Here is a 25,680-nt window from a genome sequence, read left to right on the forward strand (position 1 = left end):
ATGCTTTTTTTATTATTTATATCATTTCATAAAACATTTTCATTTACAAAATAAATTCCATAAAAATCTGAAAAACCTTACATGCAACATTGATAAATTTGATTAAAATAGAAACTCCTATGATATATATATATTTCTATAAAACATATACACATATATTTATAAATAAAATTAAAATTCATATTGTCAAGCGTATAATATTAATACAATATATTATATAAATATAGTTTACATAATATAAATATTGTTTTATATATTGAAATAAATTAAAATGTATAATATTAAATCTTAATATGTTTAAAGAGAAAAAAAAATTTACCCTATGGCACATGAGCCTGAAATACATCAAACAGTTATTTATTAATTATTTTGGGGGGGGGCAGTAAAGTGCTCATCTACAAACAAAAATTTTTCTTTCTAAAATCTAAAATATACATTTATTTTATATGTATATTTATAATTATTTTATAAATTAACTACAAATGTCTAAAATAACAAGAAAAAACAAAAACACGACTATTTTAACGTTGAGATTCGTAAACAACAAAATAAAATAAAGTAATATAATAATGTATGTATATGATATATATATATATATATATTTAGCCTATTCGAGAGATTGTCTAAATTATTTAGGCTCTTAAGTACTTACAAAAATATTATAAAAACTTAATTACATATATATATATAAATATATATTAATTTTTTCATTACGTATAAATATATATTTTAATAAAATATATAATTTTAAATATATCTCACTAATAATTAAATTATTGTGAGTATTATATTCTATATTTATTTAACATAATTCTATAACAAAAAAAAGTGTAGAACGAACTGGCATGGGTCGATTTTGGCACCTGGCATATGGTTTTATTAAAGAAATTATATTTTAATTATATTTAATACTGAAAATTTTCTCTACATAATAATATCGAAAAACTTTTCTAAAAAAAAAAAATTAACATTTTATTGCACACTATAAATAAAATATTAAATAGTTCTTATAAATAAAAACAACATAAAAAAAAAAAAATGTTTTTATATATTTTTTTAATTTTCTTATTTTATAATATCCTTGTTTAAACTAAACAAATTTAATAAGTAGGGTTGTAAAAAAAAGTTTGTTCAATTTTCTTTTATATTTTTAAATGTCGTATACTTTTTGTTATTAGACCATTGTGGTGGTTCAGTGTTCAGGAAATAAACAAACAAAAATACTAAGACTAGTGATGACAAGCGTATAACGATTGTCGACATAAATACCAAAATAAACAAATATAGATACATATGTTTTTAAAGGCATAAAGGGACTCAACAAAATAAATCTATCTAGTCTTTAAATTGTAATATTACGAAACAACATTAAACACTATAATAATATAAATAAAACAAATATTATTATACGAAAATGATTAGACAGACAGATATTGGTTAGACGAATAATTTTAAGTGCAACATTGCGTTTTTTTAAGTGTGTATATATGTGCGCAGAATGATATTGTTTAGTTGTTAATTATAGTTCCGTCTGGCAATCGTCGCACTTCGGCCGCAGGCTGCATTGTGTGGTGTTAAAATAAAGGTCCAGTATGTTAGATCTCCGCAAGCCTTTTTTTGAGGTTAAATAAAAAATAAATAAAAAAACATGTTAGTAATGAAATATTTCAAAAAAAAAAAAAAAAAAATAGCAGCTAAAAGTATTATGTTCTATTATTGTATTAGTATAAGTACGCCGGTGACAAACATAAATGTTCTGTCGAGTGTATTTCAATAGTTATTAGTACAATATTTTACTACCATATGAATGAAAAGCGTTATGACGTAAAATACATATGAGTAATACAAAAAAAGACTTTCATGTGATTATTATTTTTATATTTTAATCAGTAATGTAAGTTTTTTTCATTCCACTGTCTATATATTATATGCATTAAATTTTAATATTATAGTGCAAAATAAGGGATGTTTCGTAGTAATCGTAGATAATTTTGATAGATGTCTACCTTCACCAATAAACAAATCTTCGGTTTTGCTGTTAAATACAATATTAGAACACAATACGTGAAAAATATACTTAAATGTTAAATCTACAAATTAATATATATGTAGCTCCTACACCTACATAATACTGTCATAATAAGCAAAAAAATCATAAAATGTAAAATGTATATAAATTAACTATAAATGATATTTATAAAATATATTAAATGTAGGTATATAATATTGATAGTATACCTACATAAACAAAAATAAATGATGAGAAAAAATAAATAAAAATATCACAACCGAAAAAGGTCTAGAAAAAAAAAAGAAGCATAAATAAAATTAATTACGCATGGATCATTGAAATTGATGTAAAATTGGAGTCTTTGAAATTTGATAATCGCGCCAGATTATACCCTATAAACTATGATTGTCTAACCCTAAATTAAAAACGAATAGCAACTGACCTTTCAGATTCAAAGAACTTTTTTTTTAATTTTGGTTTTTTTTTTTTTTTTTAATTGACAATCGAAGTGCCAACCCTCTGATACGGATGATCCCTGATCTGAGTCAAATGCCTTCTTTGTTTGGCGACCTGAGCCGCCGCCGCAACCGCGGCTGCTGCACCTGCTATAAACATATTATTTCTATTTATTTATTGAAAATTAATTTTTGTAATGCATTTATAAAAACACCGTTAGAGAGCCAGGTTCCATTTTAAAACGTCGACCGCCTACAACTTGTACAAAAATAATAGTAATCATAATTTAAAATAAATATATATATTATATATGTATAACAAATTCTAAACATAGATGTGTACTAAACAATCACAAAAAAAATATACATTACATTAATTATATAATCAGCCTGAGTATTTTTTTCTTTATAATAATATTATAATATAATATAATATAAACATAATTAAAATATTATAAGTGTTTGTCATGGTATTTCATTCTTATCAAATTAAGGAACTTTAGGTGTCAGAAGTATATAATATTCTTCTTATGAGTAAAAAACCTGTTTGGTGGTTCTTTTTGGTCCCTCAAGTATTTTGTTAATTCGGGTCCTAATGTTTTTAATATTTTACTTTATATTTGTTAAAACTTTAGTATTAACTATTAATGTTAGAGTCACACCTTGGTTTACATATTTCTAAAAATTATTTGAATATTTGTCCCAGTTAGTTGAAAATATTGACTAAGAAGATAAGAGAGATATTTTTAAATTCACTAATTTTAAAACTATGAAAAATACTAAAAATATTAGGGATTTATTTAATTGTTATTACTTATTAAAATTGTTTTACTAGTCAGAATAAAAGTTCTGAACATTATTTTTTTTTTCAATAGGAAGTACTTGAGGAGTATTATTAGGAAAAATGTTTGATTACCGTATTAAATTTATTAGTACACACCTAGTTTTTTAAAATAATATTTTAGTTGAGTTAGACTAATATTTGAACTAACTAAACGCGAAAGAAACAGAGATAAAGAAGGGATATATATATATATGTATATATAACTAAAATAAAATCTATTAATAATTACTATAAAAAATAAAAGCTTTGAGTAATAAAATTGATTAAAAGCGCGCAAAATATTAAGGAATCAAAAAAAAAAAAAAAAAAAATAATAATAATAATCATAATAAAATTAACAAGATAAATAATAATTATATAAATAATAATAATAATAATAATAATAATAATCATAATAATAAAAAAATAATAATAAGGAATATTGAAATAAAATTAATTCCTAAGATTATACATAATTAATAAATAAGATAGCACCTCACAAACATAAAAAAGAAGGGTTGGATGGCCAAATACTAAGGATGGTACTAACGTTGATTTGGCCAGTGACGGTAGGTGAGCCCTTGTAGTTCTGGAACCATTAGCATGTATCTGGCCGAACATTCTTTTAATATAATAATAAAAATAAATTAAAATTTAAAAAATATCTCAAGAACAGTTTGCTTTGAAAAGTAAAAAATACTGATTAGGTTCATATGTGTTTTTCTTCAGTCTTATTGAAAACTAATAATTGTTTAGTGATATTTGAATAGGGGCATTTTAATTGTAGTTTTAAATTATTTTCATTCTGAATAATGATTTCTCAGTCTCCCAAGCGCATTCAATCATATACACCATATAAATATATATAATATATATATTTATATAAATCTTTTTTTTTTTAACAAACAAACAACAACGCACCCGAATGATCGGCAGGAGTGTATTCTGTGATCAATGGTGATCCAGCTAATGCATAGTTGGCATAATCAGCGTATGGTGTATATATAAGACCAGCTGCAGCAGCTGCTGCTGCAGCATGATGATGATGTTCAGCTGGAGATAATAACTGAGGTGCACCAGGATTTCCACCACTGGTAGTAATTGCAGTCGGAATACGTGGCGATAATATAAGTGGCGCAGTTAATGGTGTAGCGGTTTGTGGTCGCAAAGTTGTGGCTAGACCACCCATACCATGTGGCGACAAAAGTCGCTGTGTCTCAGCAGCTGCTGCAACAGCCATCCTACGCCATTCTTCATCACAAGCTAGAATATTTCAAAGTTATTATATTGTGATTAAAATACTAAATAAATTATTATTATTTTTGGTACAGTAAAGATTAATTTACCAGCTGCTGCCAAGGCTTTAGCGTTTGAGTCCCTATAAGTACCATTGATGATAGCAAGTTCCATTAGTTGGCGTTTCTTCAATTCATCTTCTCCATCAGCCTAAAAAGTAATTAAGACTTTAATTTATTTTATTGTAATTAAAAACCAAAAAGATTTGTAAAAATAATTTCAACTAACAGGTACAAGAAGCCTTTTAACTTCATCAATAGCTCTCTTCAACTTAAGCTTAGCCCGGTTTTCAGTGTCTTCAACGGATATCAAAACATGAAGTTCTTCGCTTAAATGTTCCCAGTTGGGTTTACCTCTGTTTTGTTCCTCCTTCAAACATACATAATAACAATTAATTGATAAAACATTTGAAACTATCCAATTCGTATTTACTTACGATTCTGTATCAAAAACTTCCGATAATGGTGTTAGCAAATAAACGATATTTATGTATAGTGTTAGACAAGAAAAATCAATACAAAATTAACAATTAATTGTCATACATACCTTTTTCTTATCACGCATTGAACCTTTTCCTCGAACCATAATCTTACATCCTGTTTCTAATTCCAATTGTTTAGCCGTCATACCTCGTGGACCCAATATTCTTCCGACAAAGTTGAACTGAAAAATATCAATATAAATCTATTGTTAAAATCGTAATTGAAAATTAGGAAACAATTAAAAATAACACAGAAAACACATAAAAATCATAACATGTTGAATGATTGTCGTGTAGATGTATATTTTAAGTAAATCACAAATCATGTCAATATTAGCAAACATTTACGCATAATTGTCATCAAAATTTTTTCATTTTTTCTCGTGACAAATTTATTCACAGCTGTATTATACAATTCTTAATTTATATTTAGAAATAAATTTATCACCAATACTATTCAAATAACAAAAATCCCCATTTCTAACTTTTAATATTTATTTATTATATGTATTGGCGATGACGATTTATGAATAATTAGTATAAAGTGCAGATTAATATACTGAGAAGGCATTTATTGTAACAAATCGATAGATAATAATGACATTTAAAATAACGTTAACATCATGTATGTACATAATATCACTGGCTGTCTCTCAACGAGCATCCAATGGGTACGTTAATTTCTTCGATCAACGTACTTGAATAGGATTTCTCATATTTTCAACACACACTATATACATATTTACAAATAGTATAATATATTAATAATAATTGTAGTATATATATTACGATTATAAAACAGTCGAGTGGTCTCCACACATCACTATTATAATATTATACTAATTGATTCGAATAATATACAAATGACAATTTAAACACGCGAGGTTTCCTTTTTATGGCCGGCGTATACGAATATTATGCAATATACGACTAGGTTGATTGGGACGCTTTAAATGTCATGTAAACACGCGGGCATAGGCCAGTTGCCTCTAAACACAATTTGTAATTTAAGCTGAGTGCACTAAGATAATTTGTGCTCCTTATATTTTACGGTAGGTAAAAAAATATATATTTTTGCATTTAACATTTTAGTAGGTAGCTGATTTACAGCCAATATCCTTATCCTATAACAGTATCGGAGTTTTTAACTACCTATAAGTCATTATAGCTAATGAATAAGAATTTGAGTGAAATTTTACAGAAGAAATAAAGTTTTCATTTTCTGTCTAATATAGCCAAATCGGTTTGTCGCACTACATAATACATACTTTTATTAAATGCACGATTGTAAATAATTTTTATTATATTTCAAATATCGAAATGTTCATTATAATATTATGTTTTTATTTAATATAAGTGAAGTAACTTAGGTTTTACTGAATGTTTAATAATTAAAAATAACTAATAAAAATTATCTAATGCGGTGTTTGATCTACAAACCTCGAACATAACACCGAGCGCAATAAATTTATATAAAAATTAAAAAGATAATTTTAAGTGCAATTGATTACCTCGTGCACATACCCACTACTACAGTCTACTGGCACGCATAAAAAATAGAAAAATTATCTGTTCGAACTCTAGTTGTGAGAAACATATAATAGTAGAAATTGGAACTTTATTTTTATTGGATAGTTATCAATAAATTGTAGTATTTGCTTGAAATGTATTAAATTTGAAGCGGTTCGATCGGAAATGTAATTTTATATAAAATATTCTGTTAGAAAACACGAGTTGTTAGAACTATTATAAAATATGTATTAAACAATATTTTTTTGGAATCGTTTTTACTTGACAAATTATTTCCATGGAAATTGTTTCACCGGGAATGTATATTATTGGGTTACGGTACACGATTCTAAACAAACATTTTCTAGTAAACTTACTACTTTCATATACTTTTCAGATAAAATACGTTTGCATGTACATTTTTTACCAAAAAATATAATATTTCCAAATCAATACAATTCTACAGAAAAATTATTTCCCAAATGTTTACGTCCCAACTCGTTATTTTCTTACAAAACCTAGCTTCCACTAATCCACTACTACAACACACAATCAAATACATATATGACGATAACGTGATAAAATTTTTATATTCAAAATATTGTTAAAAAAATTACAGAAACGTTAATTTCACGTTTTAAACATCTACCGAGGCTCGTCGTCGTCTATTTTTATTTCCCTTTGTTATACCGCTGGATCAAGAAGTGGACGATGACAATAATAATTAATAATAGTTCTACAAAGCCTGCTTGTGCATTAACTATTATTTTATGGATGGCACTCCTCTGTAGACATGCGTAACCGCGGTTACACCTAGTCCTCAACAGTATTATTATGATACTACAACTATTACGACTAAGACGTTATTACCAAAGAATAAAATATCATATTATGTACCTATATTTTAAATTATTGTAATTACAATGCCTGAGATCGTAGAATCCACGGTAGAGGCAATGGTGACACAGACATTCAAAATTCCCTAGAAACATATTCATAACGACATTTAGGGGCAAATATAAAAAAACCCTCATTGGTCATTATTGTAGCCTGTGCGCAATTTTTTTTATAACCTTTTTTATTTCAAATTCCTTTTTGTAACTGTATTGCACAAAAACGCTTAACGGTGTTTAAGTGATTAAATTATATTGAACTCACTCTCAGTTACCCACAAATATTGTATAATCTATTTATATCATATTTAAACGAGATAAAAATACACAACTAATAATTTTATGAAGTTAAACTGTACTTAACTCCGTGACCCATTCCGCAGTACATTGGTTATTGTTATTATACTTATAATATTTATCAATTAAACATATCTAATAGCTACAAATGTAAAGCACAGCCCAAGTATGACTAATGATGTATCACAATACCAAAATATTTCATCGAAATTGTTATTATAAGACCCGAATGATAATTATGTAGATTTAGGTATACTACAATGACCTCGGCGGATTCGATATAATAGAAAGCCGATAATTATACATAAAATCACTGATTTATAGACTGAACATGGCTAAAGCATTATTGTACATTATCAAAATAATAAAACATGTTATAAATACACAACGATAGTGAGATTTAATTTTTACATCATGTACGTATTAATAATTAATAATTACAATACTAGTAATATTTAATAAGCCATATATGCAATTATACTACAAACATTTCATAGATAAAAAAAATATGTATTTCAGACAATTATTTACTAAACCAAAAATCAACAATAAAATATAAACAGTCAACTATTCGTCTAATGGCGACTGTGTATAACCCTTAGGCTTAGCGAAATTCACGAGTTCACAACAACTTGAAATGACAAGCCAGAAAAAGAAATGGTAATTCATGTGAGAAGAATCAACAATTAATTTTACCGCCGATTAAGGATAAATAAAATATATAATAGGTTTATTTTATCATTAATTATTGCTATATATATATATAGTAACAACTCGATGATAATAGGCACCACCACAAATCACAACAATGGTTTGCGGCGACGAAAAATAACTAACTACCACACATCACAATAATATAATCGTTGTGCTAATGAACCGTTTTTGGCCAAACCCGAATAACGACGGTGCTAACACCAAAAAAGGATTAAAACCCCTCTCTTTATAGGCGAGCCAACACACACTTTTTCTCAATCTCTCTCTTTCTCTCTTTTATTCCTAAAGTTAAGCTTCTCGCAATCTCGCCGGGAATAATATGCTAAAATAATAATAATATATGTAAATGTCATGTACACGATACACAAAAGTTTCACACAAATGCATTTGTCACCATTCATTTTTATTTTTATTTTTATTAATATTATTATTATTATTATTATTATTATTATTATTATTACGAATGAACGGAGAATTGCTAAGAAACGGAAAAACGGTTTTGGATAGAAAAAAAAAATAAGAAACACTAAGGACACAAGGCAATGGCGGCGGCAGCAGAGACTGCGAGGGCGCCATTGCTTGTTGGCCATATTCAGCGTTGTCACGATCCTAAAAAAGAACCCGACCATATGGTCCTCTCATGTTTTCTCTGGCACGTTTATGATCTTTAACATTGCATATATATATAGAAGTGTGTGTAGACGACGATTATTTAAAAGACGAAAATAATATATACAGACGGTGGTAGTATATGGAAATTTAATAGCGTGGGATTACTCATTTTGGAAATGCCATTATTACGCCTGCGATATACACACATCATTCATTAGATTTTTAATAAAATTATAATAATGATGATGATAACGAGATGCAAATCACTTACATATACATCTACAACCCCGCGTTGAATATATTGATGTGAGTAATAAGTAAAGTTCTTTTTTTCCTATCCCACTCTTTCTCCACTCCCTCTCAGAACTATTCGCTATAACGCCTAACTCGCGTAGGTCGCAATTGTAGAGTAGACAAAATAAAAATAATAAATAAAAATTAGAAAAATATGTACACGCCACTGTTGTCCATTAATGGGCATCCACGACCGGACATGTCTTTCGGACCATCCCATTCATTCAATCCGTTGAGTATTACAAATATTATATTATTATATAAACACATGCATCAAGGACATGCCAAACCCATTCTACTGAGTGCATAACATTTAAACTCCATTTTCCTCCCTGTCACTAAAAAATATAAGAAAATATTTATGATAAATTGATGAGCGTAAAAGGCGGTCGATGTCATTATTTTTACCTATGAAAATAAAATAATCAGAATTACGTAAATTATACTTTTCTACGACTCCGCCAGAAAATGCTTCCGAGGTACGACAGTAATATTAAGTAGGTGAAAAATTAGCGTAAAACAAAATTCAAATACGTTTTAATGTAAAAAATTTTAATTCAACAACAAATCCTCTAGCACATTTAAATATATTTACAATTATCAAATATACTATATAACATATTATAATATATATATATATATATCTGTATAGATAACTATTTACTAGGTTCAAAGGAACTGCAATCTATATTTAATAAAATATTCAAGTACTATAACATTCTAACATTTGTAATCTTATAGAAAAATTGAATAAATTAATAAATGCTTTAAAGTTTTGCAGTTGATTAAATGTTAATAGTCAATATTATTAAATTTATCAATTGATAAGTCATACAAAAATAATTTATATAGATAAAGATTAAAATAAAACGCATACTAATAATGAATTTATTTATTTATTTTAAAAAATAAATAAAAAGTCAATTTCCTAAACTAAATGAAAAAAACTTGGACAATAATTTTGTATTATTTTCTACTATTACATGACAATATACGCAACACAAATACAAGTTGTGCATTATTCATACAAAAGATTGTTGAAAGCTTGGTCACAGTTATAATAAATAATAAATTATTAATACTAGAAAAATGTATAGATACTTTAAAGAATTTAAATCAAACGTGTTCAAAATAATTGAATTTCTTGAAGAATGCAATAAAAGAAAATACATAGGTACCTAAATGGCTAAATAACGTATAAAAAATTTATTTGATTGCAATATTCAACCAATTGCAAGATATTCTGAGTGGATCAGCAGGATCTATAATAGCATATGTGGTAATAATAAATAAAATATACAGTGTAATTGTATAAAAAAATAAAATAAATAAAAAATGTCAAATCATATAATAGTTCAATAGTACGTAGTATACACAAGGCAATTTATATTTTACGCTAAAAAAAACTATGATAAATATGAATTTTAATTTCATTAGCGAATTTTTAATGAATTATTTCTTTACAGTGTCTTAAAAATAGATTCAAACAGGGAAAAAGGTCAACACCGCTACCGGCACAGAGTGCGCGTTTTTCGTCGTGAGGAGACTTATTTTTTACAGATTAATCACCGCCATAGTCACTCTGAGCGGCCATCTTTGAATCGCACTTCGAACTGATCATTATTTACGCCACTGGACACATTGCCTACCCACATACTAACTATACAATGAATTGTTGGTACAATTCGAGGGAACGCATCGATTCCACCAGTACAGGTAGTTTTAAAACAACGTATTGACTCCAAGGCCTACCAATTTTTACTTATGATCGTCTTGTAGTTGTACTCATTAACTTTATCGATTAATTGAAAAATAAATTTAAATTTGACCTGATACAATCGTATATACTTCACAATTCATTATTACAATATGAGGACAAATTGGCATTTGCTGATTAATTTGAAACATTATTAGTCAGCTGAGTTTATGCGTCATTCTTTACGTTGGTTTCTCCAGCATAAAATTACAGTATTATATTTTAATATGATTCAAATTTCAGATAAAACTGCTTTATAACATACAGTAATTTATTATTATTATAACTATATAAATAAAATAAAGCTGTTAGTGTTCTTATCAATTTAAAAATGATTGATAAAATTGAAATTTTTAATTTTTATTTAGAAAGCTTATACTTTTCTTAAACTTTACCGACTCAACTCCAAGGTAATTTTTAAATAAAATAGTAACTTAACCTCGAGTTACTTAAAATTATAACTTAAAATAGGCAGAACTATTAGGTTATTATAAAACTACCTGTACTGATGGAATCAACATACTATTCTCTTTAAAAAAATAAAAAGGTCATTCGAAATCGAAGAAATCACGTTTTTGATGGGTTCGACCGCACGACGAGGATTTTACGAGTAGGTAGGTAATATATTATTTCTTGTCGTTCTCCATAGAGAAACGTACTTAGATGTTTTTGTTTAAAATAATTTGTTTTTAAACAGGACTGCCAGAACAGCAACACGAAGTAACGGGACACAAATGTCTGGTATTCAGTTTTCAAGAGGATGGTAGCAGTGGTGGTTACAGGGGATGCGACTGGGTTGTAACTAACCACACATGTACACAAGACGACTTCCACTCGTATTTATAGATATGTTTATAAAAGAAAGGGGACGTTTTTCATACAGACATGTGGTACAGATGTCACATATTTTAAAACAAACGCAAGCGCATGCTGGGGCGGAGGCGACGAAAGAGCAAAATAAAAATATTGAAACGTGAACTGTGAATTACCACGTAATCACGTTAGAAAAACGACAAGACAGATAGAGATGAAGGAAGTACAGACCTTGAACAATGAATGAAATACACTCACACATTATTGAGTGAAATATCGGACAAAAGATAAAATAATCTTTTACCTACCTACTTCGTATTTTATTTTTTTAATATAATAAAATGTAGAAATATATTAACTAACATGATAACATGTGAAACCTCCTAGTACTGATGATTTCATTATCCCATGCACGTTTGGTGGTCATCATTGGTTTATCCATACCCTCCCCACTACAACGTGTTGTATGATATGAAATACATGTAATGTGCTAGAAAATTGTAGATGACGGATATAATAATGAATATTGTTATACATTTGCCTTGACGAGTAAATATCCAGTGGAAAAAGCGCAAGTTACGTGTTTTTCCTCATTCTTGATTTACGGTAAGATTTTTAAATTTATTTTTGTCGTAGTGCCCGTCGTTTGGGCGAGTGCCCACCGACTGGTAGCGGGGGAGGACACACGATACGGGTTGGGATTTTGGCACTGAATATGTACCGGTAAGATGGCACGGCGTGGGCGGCAAAGGCGACATGATATTTTCTCTATTTTTAGCCATGCTGAGCCAGCATGAACGTACCACCGTCAACACCAGCCTCGCGGTCGTTTACGCCACACCACCACTGCTAGAGCCGAATTTATATTAATATTTGATATTGTTTTAAACATTAATATAGAAAAAACTTTGTGGTGAGAAAATTACATCCCCACTACTACTACATAAACAATATAATTTACAGTAACATTACGTCGCGCCCGCACCCCGGAAAACAATAATAACAATAATAATGTGTAATAACGACAATAATTCAAACGCATCATGATCTTACCTCCGGATGGTCCTTAACCGGCACGAACACTTTTTCGGTAATAGTGACAGGCGCGCCGTCTGGTTCCGGCAGTACCAACGGTTCCTTCTTCACGCCGTTCACTTCGAATAGGCTGGCCCGGACTTTGGTTATTTCTGTGGACAAAAATTAAATCTCACGAGTTTATACACAGCAATATAAAAATGCAATTATTGCGTTGTAATGTTATATTTGAAAAGGTAATACATAATAAATTATACTCTTTTTACGTAATAATAATAGTTTCGATATGATACACGTTATCAATCATTTTTTCTATACTTGTAACAAATTTATTTTACGCGCGTGTACTGTGTAACTTATAAAAATCATAAATGTTTTCAGCATATAGGAAAAAAAGTGATATTATGTTATTATTCTTTCTATTTGCTGTTTTTAAACCTCCACCAACTTGATTAAGAGTTTAATTTTAAACCAAGGAGGGTTTAATGAAAATATGTCTAGACATCTGTTATTCATTGTCTTAACAGAGAAGGGTTGTTTATCACTAGATTGAAAATTTACTTATCATGTAAATAGCAGGAGCGAACAGAATACAAAGAGAATCTCGAGAAAAACTACCAAAAGTTGAAAAATTAAACGAATAATCTCCGTCATAGTAATATATTATAAAAGGTGTATTGGCCATGTAAATTGTACCTATTTTACACATATATTGAGACGCAGTTTTTATCCGTGTGTAATATTCGATGCAAAAATAAAAAAATAATACAGTTAATACGATAATATTCTTATTGAAGTAAAACTAAAAACATTAAACGTATACAAGTATAAAAAATATATTGTTTGATTCGCTACCGAAATGGGAGTTAAAAAAAATAATTATTTATATACTGTTGACATCATATCATTGTTTCGTCCAATCCGTATAATGCTATTGATCGTGTTTCATTCTCATAGTGAACGAGGCAGCAAACACTCTCGGGAGTAGGATAATTATTAACGAATAACAAGTGAATAATAACACAAAGCAAAATGATAAGTTTCGCTTTCGTTAGTTTGGGTGGTGTCCTCGCACGACTGGGTGCGCTGCAACAAATTTATGGGATTGCTCAAACGTTTTGTTCTTTTCAATTCCGATCAATTAAAGACGGAAACAGCAGCGTCGTATCAAAATAATAAGAAAAAAAGTATACGTCAAAAAAGCCTGTCGGATACAGCTAGATCGGTGGCGGTGGGCAGTGAACGGTGTAGCATATATTATAACATACACAAAAACTACATCGTCGTCACCGTTAACTACCGACCGTGACGACGAGCGGGTGTGCGGAAATTATATAATATGATATTATATCATGAATAAATCCATTCAAAGGTCGGGCTGATTTCCTCCGATGACTCGGTGTAGAAGAATCGCGCATACGGGCGTGTACAAATTGTTATTTTATTATCATTTAGTATTATTATATTTTCAAGATTTATATTCAAGAAGGAGTAGGAAATCGTCCCACACGCCTGACACATAATTCCTCGCACATACCCACACACCCACACGCTACCAGTCAACGACGACGAAATTATTGTAAATCGAAATAGATTGTTTTTTTTTTCTGCCATTTAACCATACGATATAATATGAGATATACTTCGCTGGTTTTCCACCACATGAGCCTACGACCGTCTACGAACGTATTTACCGTGTGATATTAACTATTATGTGTCCATCGGAACATCAGTTGTACGGCGGCAGAGAACCGGCCCCGAGAGGAGATTCCGAACGTATTTTTAATGCGAGTAATAAAAACCGGTTACCTGAGGCGTGGGAGGGGAGAGGGCGCATCAAGGTCTCGACAAACGGAACCCTTTATTTTTTTTTCCAAATACGGATAACAACAATCAAATATTACGTATACGAATATCGTATTATTATTGTCTAACATATGCACCGTCCACGGGGATGATCGCGAGTGGAAATCTGTGTACAGAGCACTGCACAGCCCCTAAATACCTATATAAGTAACGTGCAGTGGACAATTGCGAAGAAGCCGCGGCCGATTATCGTTTTCAAAAGGAACATAATAATATAATATTATAGAAATTATAAACCTGCTATTGTTGCAGTACCGCGGTCGCCGCAGTAGCATGGTGCAAGTGTGCAACTAGTTGATCGAGAAACGGATTTAAAAACAAAACCATACACAATATTATATATTGGTAACATCTGTTGTGCTGGAACACTTTCAGCGTTTGAAAAGTAGACTTTCACAAAAAAAAATCTTTTATCCGACGTTAAACATAGTAGCTAAGCCAATATGTACGTTGTTACATATATGTACAATATGTACGTTGTGTGTGTGTGTGTGTGTGTACATGCGTTGCTCCACACTACAGATAATATATTTATGCAAAACGGATTATTGGTCAAAGTTATAAACTCACACTTTATTAATAAGTTGTAATTCCGTAGAGCTCTAAAATAAACATTTTCAAGTAATCGTCGCATATCGGATGTGTAAGTATAATAATTACAACGAGAAATTAAAACAGTTGCAATAAATAGAAGAATACGCCTGAAAATAATTGTACGCGGCTCATTTAAAAACACGTTTGTGATGCATTTTATGCTATTACATTATGCATTTAAAAATGTCATCTAAAAACTAAAACGAGTGCCAAAAAAAAAACTCGTTTGCTCGCGTTCGGTCTTCATTAAAAGATATTCTAAGAGTTAATATTTTTATTCCCTCTCAACCATAGCAATTCTAATATTATAAATATTATACTACTGCATATACAGCACACAGGATGCATCATCACGAGGTTTCCGTGCTTTGTCTTCCCGACGAAAACATGTGTGTGTGTGTAATGTTTAAGCCACGTTACCGCGTATTCTTTATATGGCGTTTGAATCATTTATTATTGTTATTTATATACTATACTCATATGTATACATAATATAATACGAAACGGAAAAAAATTTAGGTACTACATCGTCGAAGTTCAGTGGTTCTCAGAAGGGCGGAATCGTCATAAAGGGTCAAATCGGGAAGACGGGAACGAATAACTTACACGTATGTAAGTTGTAGTATAGTATGTACACCACACACGAACATATTATTATATTGTATATCGTGTACAGTTAATGCCTACAAATCCCGTTGCTTATTTTATAAAACCATTTCTCTAGGCGATGGAGGGGAATATTACATTACGAGCGGGTAAAACAATACACGATTCCACCGACTCAGAAGTCGACGAGTGTGACATGTTCATCTATATAAAAATATCGTTTTCACATTGTTCTCCGTCGCGCGATGTGTCTCGAATTACCAATCTTGTCGATGCCGCTGCCGCCGCCTTTCTTTCTTTCCATCCGTCAAGGCTAAAACGCGCGCACATTACACGATACATACATACATACATTACATTACATTACATATACATACGTACGTATATATAAACCGTTGTCGTAGTTATTATTATTTATCAAATTGTTATTCTATTGCCATTAATAATAATGAAAAATACTAATGGACGTCAATTATTTATGGTTGTACGGGTATTCGCACATGGTGAAAAATTAAACAACCCCCATCATCGGGGTGGTATTAATAATAATATACTGATCTAATAATTTACTGCATATGCGGGCGTTGACCAAAAACTTGTTATTTTCATTTTTACGTAACAGGGTACGTAATTACTACAAACTAACGCCTATGATCGTCGGAGTGTTTATTTTTCAACCTTCGATACGTTGGTATACGCCGTAGTCTTTTGAAGGGGAGAAAACACACGCAATGCAGACGCCAGGTCCAAGAATAGATGCCAATGCACTTGGCATCTGCTGTGACGCCATTTTGACTTTTTCAACACACTCTTTATTTATAAACGGACGACGACGAATCCCCTCAGTATATGGTATTTTTATTTTTATTATTTTTTTTTTTTTTTTGTCTAACGATATATGAAACAAAACCGTTCTTTGAAAAACGGCAATAATTATCAAGCATGAAACCGCTTCACGAACATAAGATAAAGCCTTGAGGGATTTATCACGACTTAAAAATACGGCGGGACAACGGCAGTGGTCGAAGGACTTGCGTGCATAAAAAAATCATAATAATCAACAAACATATGGTGTTTGACTGCTATTGCTATTACTGGTGTTGCTTGGACAAAATATATTACGAATGACGGAATACAATTATTTCTAAATTAAATGAACAATTAAGGCCGAGTTCAAATACAAAAACGTATGTACAAATCGGTTTAAAACGACGATCAACATTGCCCCACCATACCCAAGGCTACGAGTTACCAGAAATTGATTTCCCATCCGTACATAATGTTAATGTATTTAAGCGCTACATAACTACATGTGTGATGACTATTGACAAATCACATGAAAGCCTACTAACGGTTCTTTAGATATCGAAACGAACGACATAAACTTCTGCTATTATCATGGCACACGTTTAAAATAACACGGGGCAAGGGTAAACGTTTGACACAGAAATGCAATTTTTATTTAAAACAACAAAAATGTTTTCATACATAATAGATACAAACACGAAAATTAGACATATATATACACTGTTATTATTATTATGCGATTTACTGTAAAACGTATTTGGAGAGAAAAATAAGTTAGCTATGTATACCATAATTTACAATATTATAATATACGTTATGCGTATTTATGTACATGTCACACTACTTGTAATAATATAAAGAGCCAATATAGGTACGCCATTAAAAAAAAAAATATTATTGTTAATCACATGGTTTTTAACCGATTTGTAATGTACAAGTCATGTGTGCACACGAGTAAAAATTTAAAAAAAACACGAATAAATAAAAAAACTAATCACCGCATTTACTTTGACCTATTTATCAAAAATTGCACTTACATATCACTCGTCTAAAAAACTTCAGTATTACTTATGTCCTACGTAAATTGATTATTGGTCACTATTAGCTACATATACATCAAAATCTGATTTGATAATTATTTAATTCAAGAACAAAAATATTATAATATGATCTTGAAAAAAAATATTCGAAACTTTGAAATTATATAATAGTGATTATTCAAAACGCAGGTTTTTAGTACATTCGTCACATAATAATGAATTTTATCAGTGGCGAAAAAATTAATGCTAAGGATATATTATACTTGTATTATGTTATGAAATTTAATTCCCAACACCAAGACTTTTACTCAAACGTCTAGAACTATAGTCATTCTGCTTCAGCAACGATGAGATCCGCTCGTATACATATATATATATACTTAATAAAAATTCCGGTTTCTTGTGCGGTTTCTAATCGCGGACACTAGAAAATTACAGGCTCAGTGACCAGTCCCTTTTTTGGCAAGTGGGCCAGCCAAAACAAATTTTTCACTCGTTAAAATAATATATCAAAATGCTTTGGGCTATATGTGTCACCCACTGCGCACCTTGTATTACACTATAGTCCACCAGTACCTAATGTATATGTATCTATAATATATCTATAATATATATTATTAAATATGGGTACACCGACCAGACAAACGACCATCAATAATTTGCTAGTGCATAATATTATAATAACATTATTATCAACCATTTTAAATTCACAACGTCATAGCAGCATTGTTAGTACCCGGATAAAATAATCGAACGCTGTATACAAGCGATGGAACACGATTGTGCACATAACATACAAAAAGTCAAACAAGATGCTGTTCAACCTAACCTAACTAGGTTCGTGCTGATGTAACACACGTTTGAAAACAATGATGATACACGAAGACATTAAAAAAAAAAGATTTTTAGTAAATTTTGATATATATCACGATTTCTACCATTTCTTCACAAAAATTATTTCTCATAAATAATTTTCAACTATGCGTTTATAAAAACTACAGTAAAAAAAATTATACTTCATAAATATCAATTGTAAACCATATCGGAACTTATGAAGCCCTTTCCTTATTTTTTCAAAAAAAGACAAATGAATTACGTAATTTCTCTTATAGTCTTTCTCTCTTGGGCCAGGTCTAAAATACAATTCATAAACTAATGATGTTAATAGAGTGTTTGAATGCCGAAATGAACATGGTGATGACTTTACAGCATAATGAAGGAAATGCGATCGTGTGAAAGCACCGTGATGCCGTCTTGCGACGCACATCTGGTGTTTATAAGAGTGTATGGAAACTCGCGACATTAGTGGTGATGGCTGAGGCGACGGAGGAGGACAAAAACTTTCAAACCACATCCATAGATAGTAATGCAGGTCAGTGGCACTTGGTTTGTTGAAAATTATACACACACATGTGCACCGATCTATGGAGTTGTGACACATAGGTTCGTAATTTTTATGGACATATTTTTATATTATTATCGTTTATCATCGTTATATACTATAAAATATTATACAGAATTCCAGTGACAATATTTCATGTGCTAAAATATGCTCCAAGTAACAATAATAATCAATGGTAATAATGATGTAAATGATAATAACCATAATACACGTGCAACGCGTGCTGCTGTAACTCGAATGCGAAACGACCAAGAGCGAACGTGATTTGCACTGGGGCGCGAAAGTGGGAAAATAATTGTGATTGAGGAGGGGATATACACTTGTAATGTAGGTCAGCGCCCAAAGGGTGATCGCGAGTATACGACACCAAGACGACGGTAAATGTAGAAAAAAAACTATTCAAAGGGAGTCTGATAACGAAATATTGTGCAACAAGGTTTTTTTATTATGAACGAAATACATTTTCACATCATCCTCCGACAACACAGTTTGACCGACCACTACGACGAACGAAATTATTATAAAAAAAAAATATTTTCGACAAACATATTATATTATAATATAATGATGTACAAAGATAATAATAATTTACGAATCACAAAGTATCGAGACATATTATTCAAATTAACAGGATTATGAAAAACTGCAATGACGCTGCTGTCGCAGCCGAATAGCACACAAAACGCAAAACAGCCTTGGGCCAGTTTCGCCCAAGTCGAGATGGTATGATATTTAATGCTACGACTAGTGCTTCCGGAAAATGTCATATCCTATAAAATAATAGTCTCAAGGAGTGGCCGAGGAACACGACAAATGGCGCAGAAACTTGGACACGACTCCTTTTTTTTTTTGAGCGTTAAGAAAACCCAGATCAAACGACTAGCTACATACTTTCGAAATGCAACAACATGTGCGCGTCACAACACATTACACTAGAAGCGTCGCTGTCGTCGTCAGTCAACAGATATTGTATAGGTATAGTTGGGTAAGTTGGTAGGTAGGTAGGTAAGTACACCGCACCGCAAAAACCATGTTAACTATATATAAACACATAATTGCTGTGCACTAGATAATATTATCGTACTATAATATATTCCGTACACAATCTACTGCGTAAATCTCTGGTGGCGAACACTCTGTGCGTATTATACAGCCTCTGGCCGCGGATTAACGAACCGCGATAGCTTTGATCGACATTAATAACGTCATGCGGCTGTAGTGTCCCCGAGAACATAATATTATAACATACAAAATTGATATCATCAAATCGACTATGCGGAAATCGGGTCGTTACCTATTACTTTATATGTTACATAGCCATATCTATATATTAACACAACTCGCCTACGAAACCGAAAATTGAATATATGATGTATTATGAGTAAATAGTAAGAGACACGATCGTTTGTACTTTTTTTTTTTTGTAATATATGCAGTATGCACTTTACACGTCCAACGATTATCTTCTATAATATAACAACTTACAAGATGCGTTTCCTGTCGACGAAAACACATAAAACGCATTTGTCAAACGTTGATAATAAGTACAAATAAAAATACAAATTAAACCCCTTTTTTGTTCCACGTAGAATTACATTAGAAAGCTGGAATTTAATTGCGTCTCACCACTATCTTATATTCCTACAATATTCATCTCGAACGACATCGAATTACTGCGGTGAACACAAAATATAACTCAAATAATAATAATTATAATGATATGTTTATATACCTTCCAAAAACACTCGAAACTATCATGATGATATTTATTCACCGAACGTACTATAATACTTTCTTAATACAATTGATTTAGGGAAAAAAAGTTATTTAACATGAATTATATGAATGGCAACAAATTAATTTATATACTATCTAACTTATAAAAGGAAAACAACAAAAAATATTGAAATTCAACTGATTAAAGGTAAAAAACCAAACAGATTTTAGTATTTAACAACAATTTGGAATTTTCGGTCGTTATTTATTTACTTATCTATTCTACTCGAGTGTTGATAAGATACACATAACTACAGTTTAATGAACTAACAATAATTCGAACGAATTTTGACAATAAAATTAAACCTATAAAAAATAAAATATACTATTTTACTTTATCTTAAAAATGTATTGTACCTAGTACAACATTTTTAAATGCACGAGACAACTAAAATAAAATAGTATCGATAAATATACAAGTAAAATTGTATAATTAATTTATTTGATCTATTTATATATTACATAACTAAATATATTATAATATGTATTATTATTAAAACTTATAACTGAATCTATTTCATATTTACAATAAAAGTAAATACCTCAATATGTTACATTTTGGTATTTATTATTCATAAAAAGTTAATTTTAATTGCCAACATAGATGGAAATAGAGGGACTTGAGGCCCTAAATCCTCAAAAATTGTTAAAAATGTTAGTCTACCTGAAATTTTAACGAATTTCTGTCTATGTTTCTTAACTTTTTATCCAAAAAAGTAGATACAAATAATTTTATATTGTATAACATTATAAATATATCTTAAAAATAAAAAAAAAAGATTAAAACCCAAAATATTATAATATTATACATGACAAATGATAGTGAAAATATACTTTAAACTCAAAATAAGTAATTGAAAGTCAAAAGCAACATAATATGGCATAACTTATTCTATCTAAAAATGTTCAATATTTTATATAGCATAAGTGATATTCATTTTTATCTATGTAAAAAAATAATGTAAAATTAGATAGCTATTAAGTATAAACAACTAATTCAATACTATAAAAAAATTGAATTTCAAGTTTTTTATCTATGGATATATTTTTAAAAGAAGTACAAAATTAGGAATATTCTTACTTATAAATGTAAATATAAAATAATTAAATTTAGCATGACATCATTTTGACTTAACCAACACGTTTTTTATTTATAAACAGACGAAGAATCCCCTCGGGGAGTGGATAATTTTTTTCTGACGAAAAAAACATCGTTCTATGAGGAATAATTTTATCGAGCTTTAAGAAGACAGAACACGATGGTCGAATGACTGCGCATAAAAAAATATATAATAGACAATAGTTTAATATTAAATTACACTAATAATATAATATAGAATGCATAATGAAATAATATATAGATTTCCATTTATTTCGTCAACAGACTTTCGACAACTAGTTGAGTGTATTTAAACGAAGGTATTTATAAGGAAATAAAAAGAAAACCCATAGAAGATTCTAAAAAAAAAAAAAATTTAATTTAATTTATTGTTTGCGATAATACTTAATTACACATTTTCGCATATCGCTAATGAACTAAATACACAAGGAAGCAAACGCTACGTCGACTGTTTAGTCATGAGCCGGTCATAGTACGGACTACGGATGGGCGTACTGTACTCTCTTCGCGTTTGTACACAGGAAATTGTTTTTTCAATAGCTGACAAACGATTTGTAAATAAATAATATTCACCACGTGCAAAAGTATACATTTCAATACTTTGATTGTTCGTAAAGCCAATAAATATTTTACAATATTTATTGAGCAAAAACTATTAAATTCGGTAAATTACGGGATTTCCTCGTAAAGCCAACGAAGGGTGAAGGACTGGTAGCGCGAAGAGGCACGGTAATGTATTATTTTTCTCCAACTTGAGAGGTTTTAAAATAATTTTTGGATAAGCCCGTAGCACATATTATTCATTTTTATACCAGGTTTTCCAAACTCCAGTAAAACAAAAGCTTCGTACGGTAGCCGTATTATTTTTTAGTATATATTTTTAGTCATTTCCAATTGCAGTGGCACTAAAACTATTTTAAAACGGGCAGTCTAAACGACACGACAGAGGACAACTTACGTTGACGACATTTTAAAACGTTTAAATCGTAAAAAATAACACATGAAGTGCAATATTTCTACATATTTTTCAGTCCCGATTGTGTTTTTCCCATCCCTATTATGATACTATAATAAATGACAAACGAAGCAAATAACCATAATAATTATAATTAATAATAACGATGCGAATATTAATTTTATAACGTAGCGTAATGTTATAATTTATGGCAATGTCACTGCCTAGTATTTGACATATGTGTTGACTGTATTCTTTTACACTCGAGGCACGACGGAAAACAATAATAATAATAACATGTAAAACAACGTTATGTGGTTATATATTATACGAAACGAGCGCGTTCCCATTTTAAGGCGACAGTCTGTGCGTTCACGGCGGAGCGGGGTGCGGCATCGAAGCCCACTTGTTGCGCAACGCGCGCTCCCATGTGTGTGGAAAACCCTTTCGGGGACAGTCCGGGACGGACGGCAGCGATCCACCGGTTGTGGGCCCGGCACCGGGCACGGGCAACTGTGCGGTAGAGTCGACCCGGGGCGAGGCCCTGCCGCCGTCCCGGCCACCGTCACGATCCCTGCGCACAGGTGCACAGATCGCGCGGCGGCACCTGTAGAGCACGTGGGCCGGCGGTGTGGTACCACCACTGCCGGCCGACGCCGCCGCCGCCGCATTCCGGTCGTGAAACCGAATCCGTGCGCGCACATACAAACGCACACAGACCGACGGCGGCGGCGACTCGTAAATGGCAACGTCTTTGAGCGCGCGTGCGGCCTTCAATTGAGCTAGCTCGTAAACACATACGCGCGCATAAAATTACTGAACACGCGAGACCAAACCTTTTTTTATTTCTTCTTTACAATATTAGGCGAGCGTGTAAAAGTGTTTGGTCCAGAGGAGAGAGTGATATCCCCCGGACGCGTTTTTACGATTATGTTTATTAATTTTTATTTTTTTTTTCGTCTGCGTGGACGAGACGGCGGGCAGTCGGGAATCGTGAACGACGAAAATAGACACACGGGTGTGTATGTGTGTGTGTGTCTGTGGAGTGGGATACGTGGAGGGTAAAACGGGAAAAACGAGATACTCGCCGCTGCCTCCGCCGGCCAGCAGCGAACCCGTGCAGACTAAGAAGTGTTTATCGGTTGGCGACGAAAAACGCGACCTACAAAAATGAAAATTAAAAACGCACGCTGCCACCGCTGACACTAAAAATCAGCTGAGATCATTTCTTATCACTAGGCCGCGGCGGCGGATGACGGCAGTGTCAATGATGATAATAATAATAGAGATATTATTAATTAATCGCGCGACGCCAATGGGCGGACAACGGAATTACGATTGTATGTCTTAAACGCTTTTTCGGTAGAATCGGAAACGATACCACGGTTGCGAGATACCGTACGACAAGCTAAACGACGATCGGTTGTGGTGTGTATAAAGCAATGCGGTAATAAGCTAAAGTAAATCATAGTGATATTAGTAATTACCTTCGTCAATAAGCCGCTCGACGTGCATAAACATGTTTGGAAACGCGGTGATTTGTTTGCGGTCTTTAAGCAATTGCGCCAAATAGTCGGCGATGCTCTGCGTGTTGACCGCGTTCATTTCCGTCATTTTCATGGAAATTTTGTCGTTTGACGACGTGTGGAGGACACCGGTGATGGTGGTCGTTAGGCAGTTCACAGATTTTCTCCGGACGACTAGATCGGTGGCGGAAGAGTGGTTTGGATCAGGTACCTTTGTGTAGATATATCAAACGAAGTTTGTTAACATTTTTCGCGTTTTACTTGAACGATGGCGACGACAAATAATACTACACCGCAATACGTTATTGACACGATGATTTATGCTACGTTTGAGAACGTGTGTGAATGTGTATGTGAGTGTGTGTGTATGTGGTATTCAGTATTTTGATACGGACTAGTAATAGACGGACCAACCGTGTTATCTGTAAACGCGCGTCGCACTCGTCGGTTTTATATTATACTAATACTATACGATTTCTATAATTATACACAAGCGTGTTACAATATATGAACAATAAATTATATTGACGGTGATGATCGGTCGACGTTTGTATTTTCTACCTACAGGTGTATGGCGAGAGGAGAAAAAAACGAAAAACGGAATACGACCGATGGGAGTAGTTTTTTCTCTCGAACTGCGGACGCGTATTGGACTGCGCACACGATGACGAGTGCTCTTTTAAACTAACCTCGGCCGAAGCCCGTAGGTCGGCCGACGACGTTTCAGCGACGGCGCATGCGCGACGCGATGGAAAGAGAAACAGTAAAAACAAAACGAGACGAGAACATCGCCACCGCCGCCGCCACCGCACTGCTGCGCGCTCCGTCCGTCCATTCCGTTTGTGTATTATTATTTCGCAGGGCAATACAAACACCATATTTGGACTTAGCGCGACGCGACCGGACAGCCGGCCAGCACTTTGAGCAGCGGAGCTCGTCACCAAAGAATTTAGGATTTCTTCGACCGGTTCGCTTTTCCGGCTCTCATGATATTGAGAG

At 31.7% G+C, this 25,680-nt stretch overlaps 1 protein-coding gene across 4 annotated transcripts; it reads right to left on the reverse strand.

Annotated features, from left to right (window-relative positions):
- Nucleotides 1–1,339: 1,339 nt before the first annotated feature.
- On the reverse strand, nt 1,340–25,370 carry LOC112598706 (protein held out wings). 4 transcript variants are annotated; one of them, XM_025345261.1, is made up of 9 exons: nt 24,643–25,370; nt 13,008–13,141; nt 5,132–5,248; nt 4,814–4,954; nt 4,636–4,735; nt 4,211–4,552; nt 3,840–3,911; nt 2,454–2,616; nt 1,340–1,611 (listed from the first exon to the last, which is right to left on the reverse strand). In XM_025345261.1, the coding sequence occupies exons 1-8, from the start codon at nt 24,773–24,775 to the stop codon at nt 2,504–2,506; spliced, it is 1,152 nt and encodes a 383-aa protein (XP_025201046.1). In that variant the 5' UTR covers nt 24,776–25,370; the 3' UTR covers nt 1,340–1,611; nt 2,454–2,503. The 4 variants fall into 4 exon arrangements, with proteins under 4 accessions (XP_025201046.1, XP_025201043.1, XP_025201044.1 ...); XM_025345258.1 differs by lacking the exon at nt 3,840–3,911 and having other exon boundaries at nt 1,341–1,611; nt 24,643–25,369; XM_025345259.1 differs by lacking the exons at nt 1,340–1,611; nt 3,840–3,911 and having other exon boundaries at nt 2,264–2,616; nt 24,643–25,369.
- Nucleotides 25,371–25,680: the final 310 nt, after the last annotated feature.

The sequence above is a fragment of the Melanaphis sacchari genome, unplaced genomic scaffold (genome assembly GCF_002803265.2).
Source record: "Melanaphis sacchari strain LSU unplaced genomic scaffold, SCAv2.0 Contig4_pilon_pilon, whole genome shotgun sequence".
Lineage (NCBI taxonomy): Eukaryota > Metazoa > Arthropoda > Insecta > Hemiptera > Aphididae > Melanaphis > Melanaphis sacchari.

Excerpts from the sequence above, each read along its gene's own strand:
- LOC112598706 (XM_025345261.1), bottom strand. The coding sequence starts at position 24,775 with ATGAAAATGACGGAAATGAACGCGGTCAACACGCAGAGCATCGCCGAC. Across the intron at positions 13,142-24,642 it reads CGAGCGGCTTATTGACGAAG|AAATAACCAAAGTCCGGGCC; the intron begins GTAATTACTAAT and ends TTTTGTCCACAG. Across the intron at positions 5,249-13,007 it reads CGGTTAAGGACCATCCGGAG|TTCAACTTTGTCGGAAGAAT; the intron begins GTAAGATCATGA and ends GATATTTTTCAG.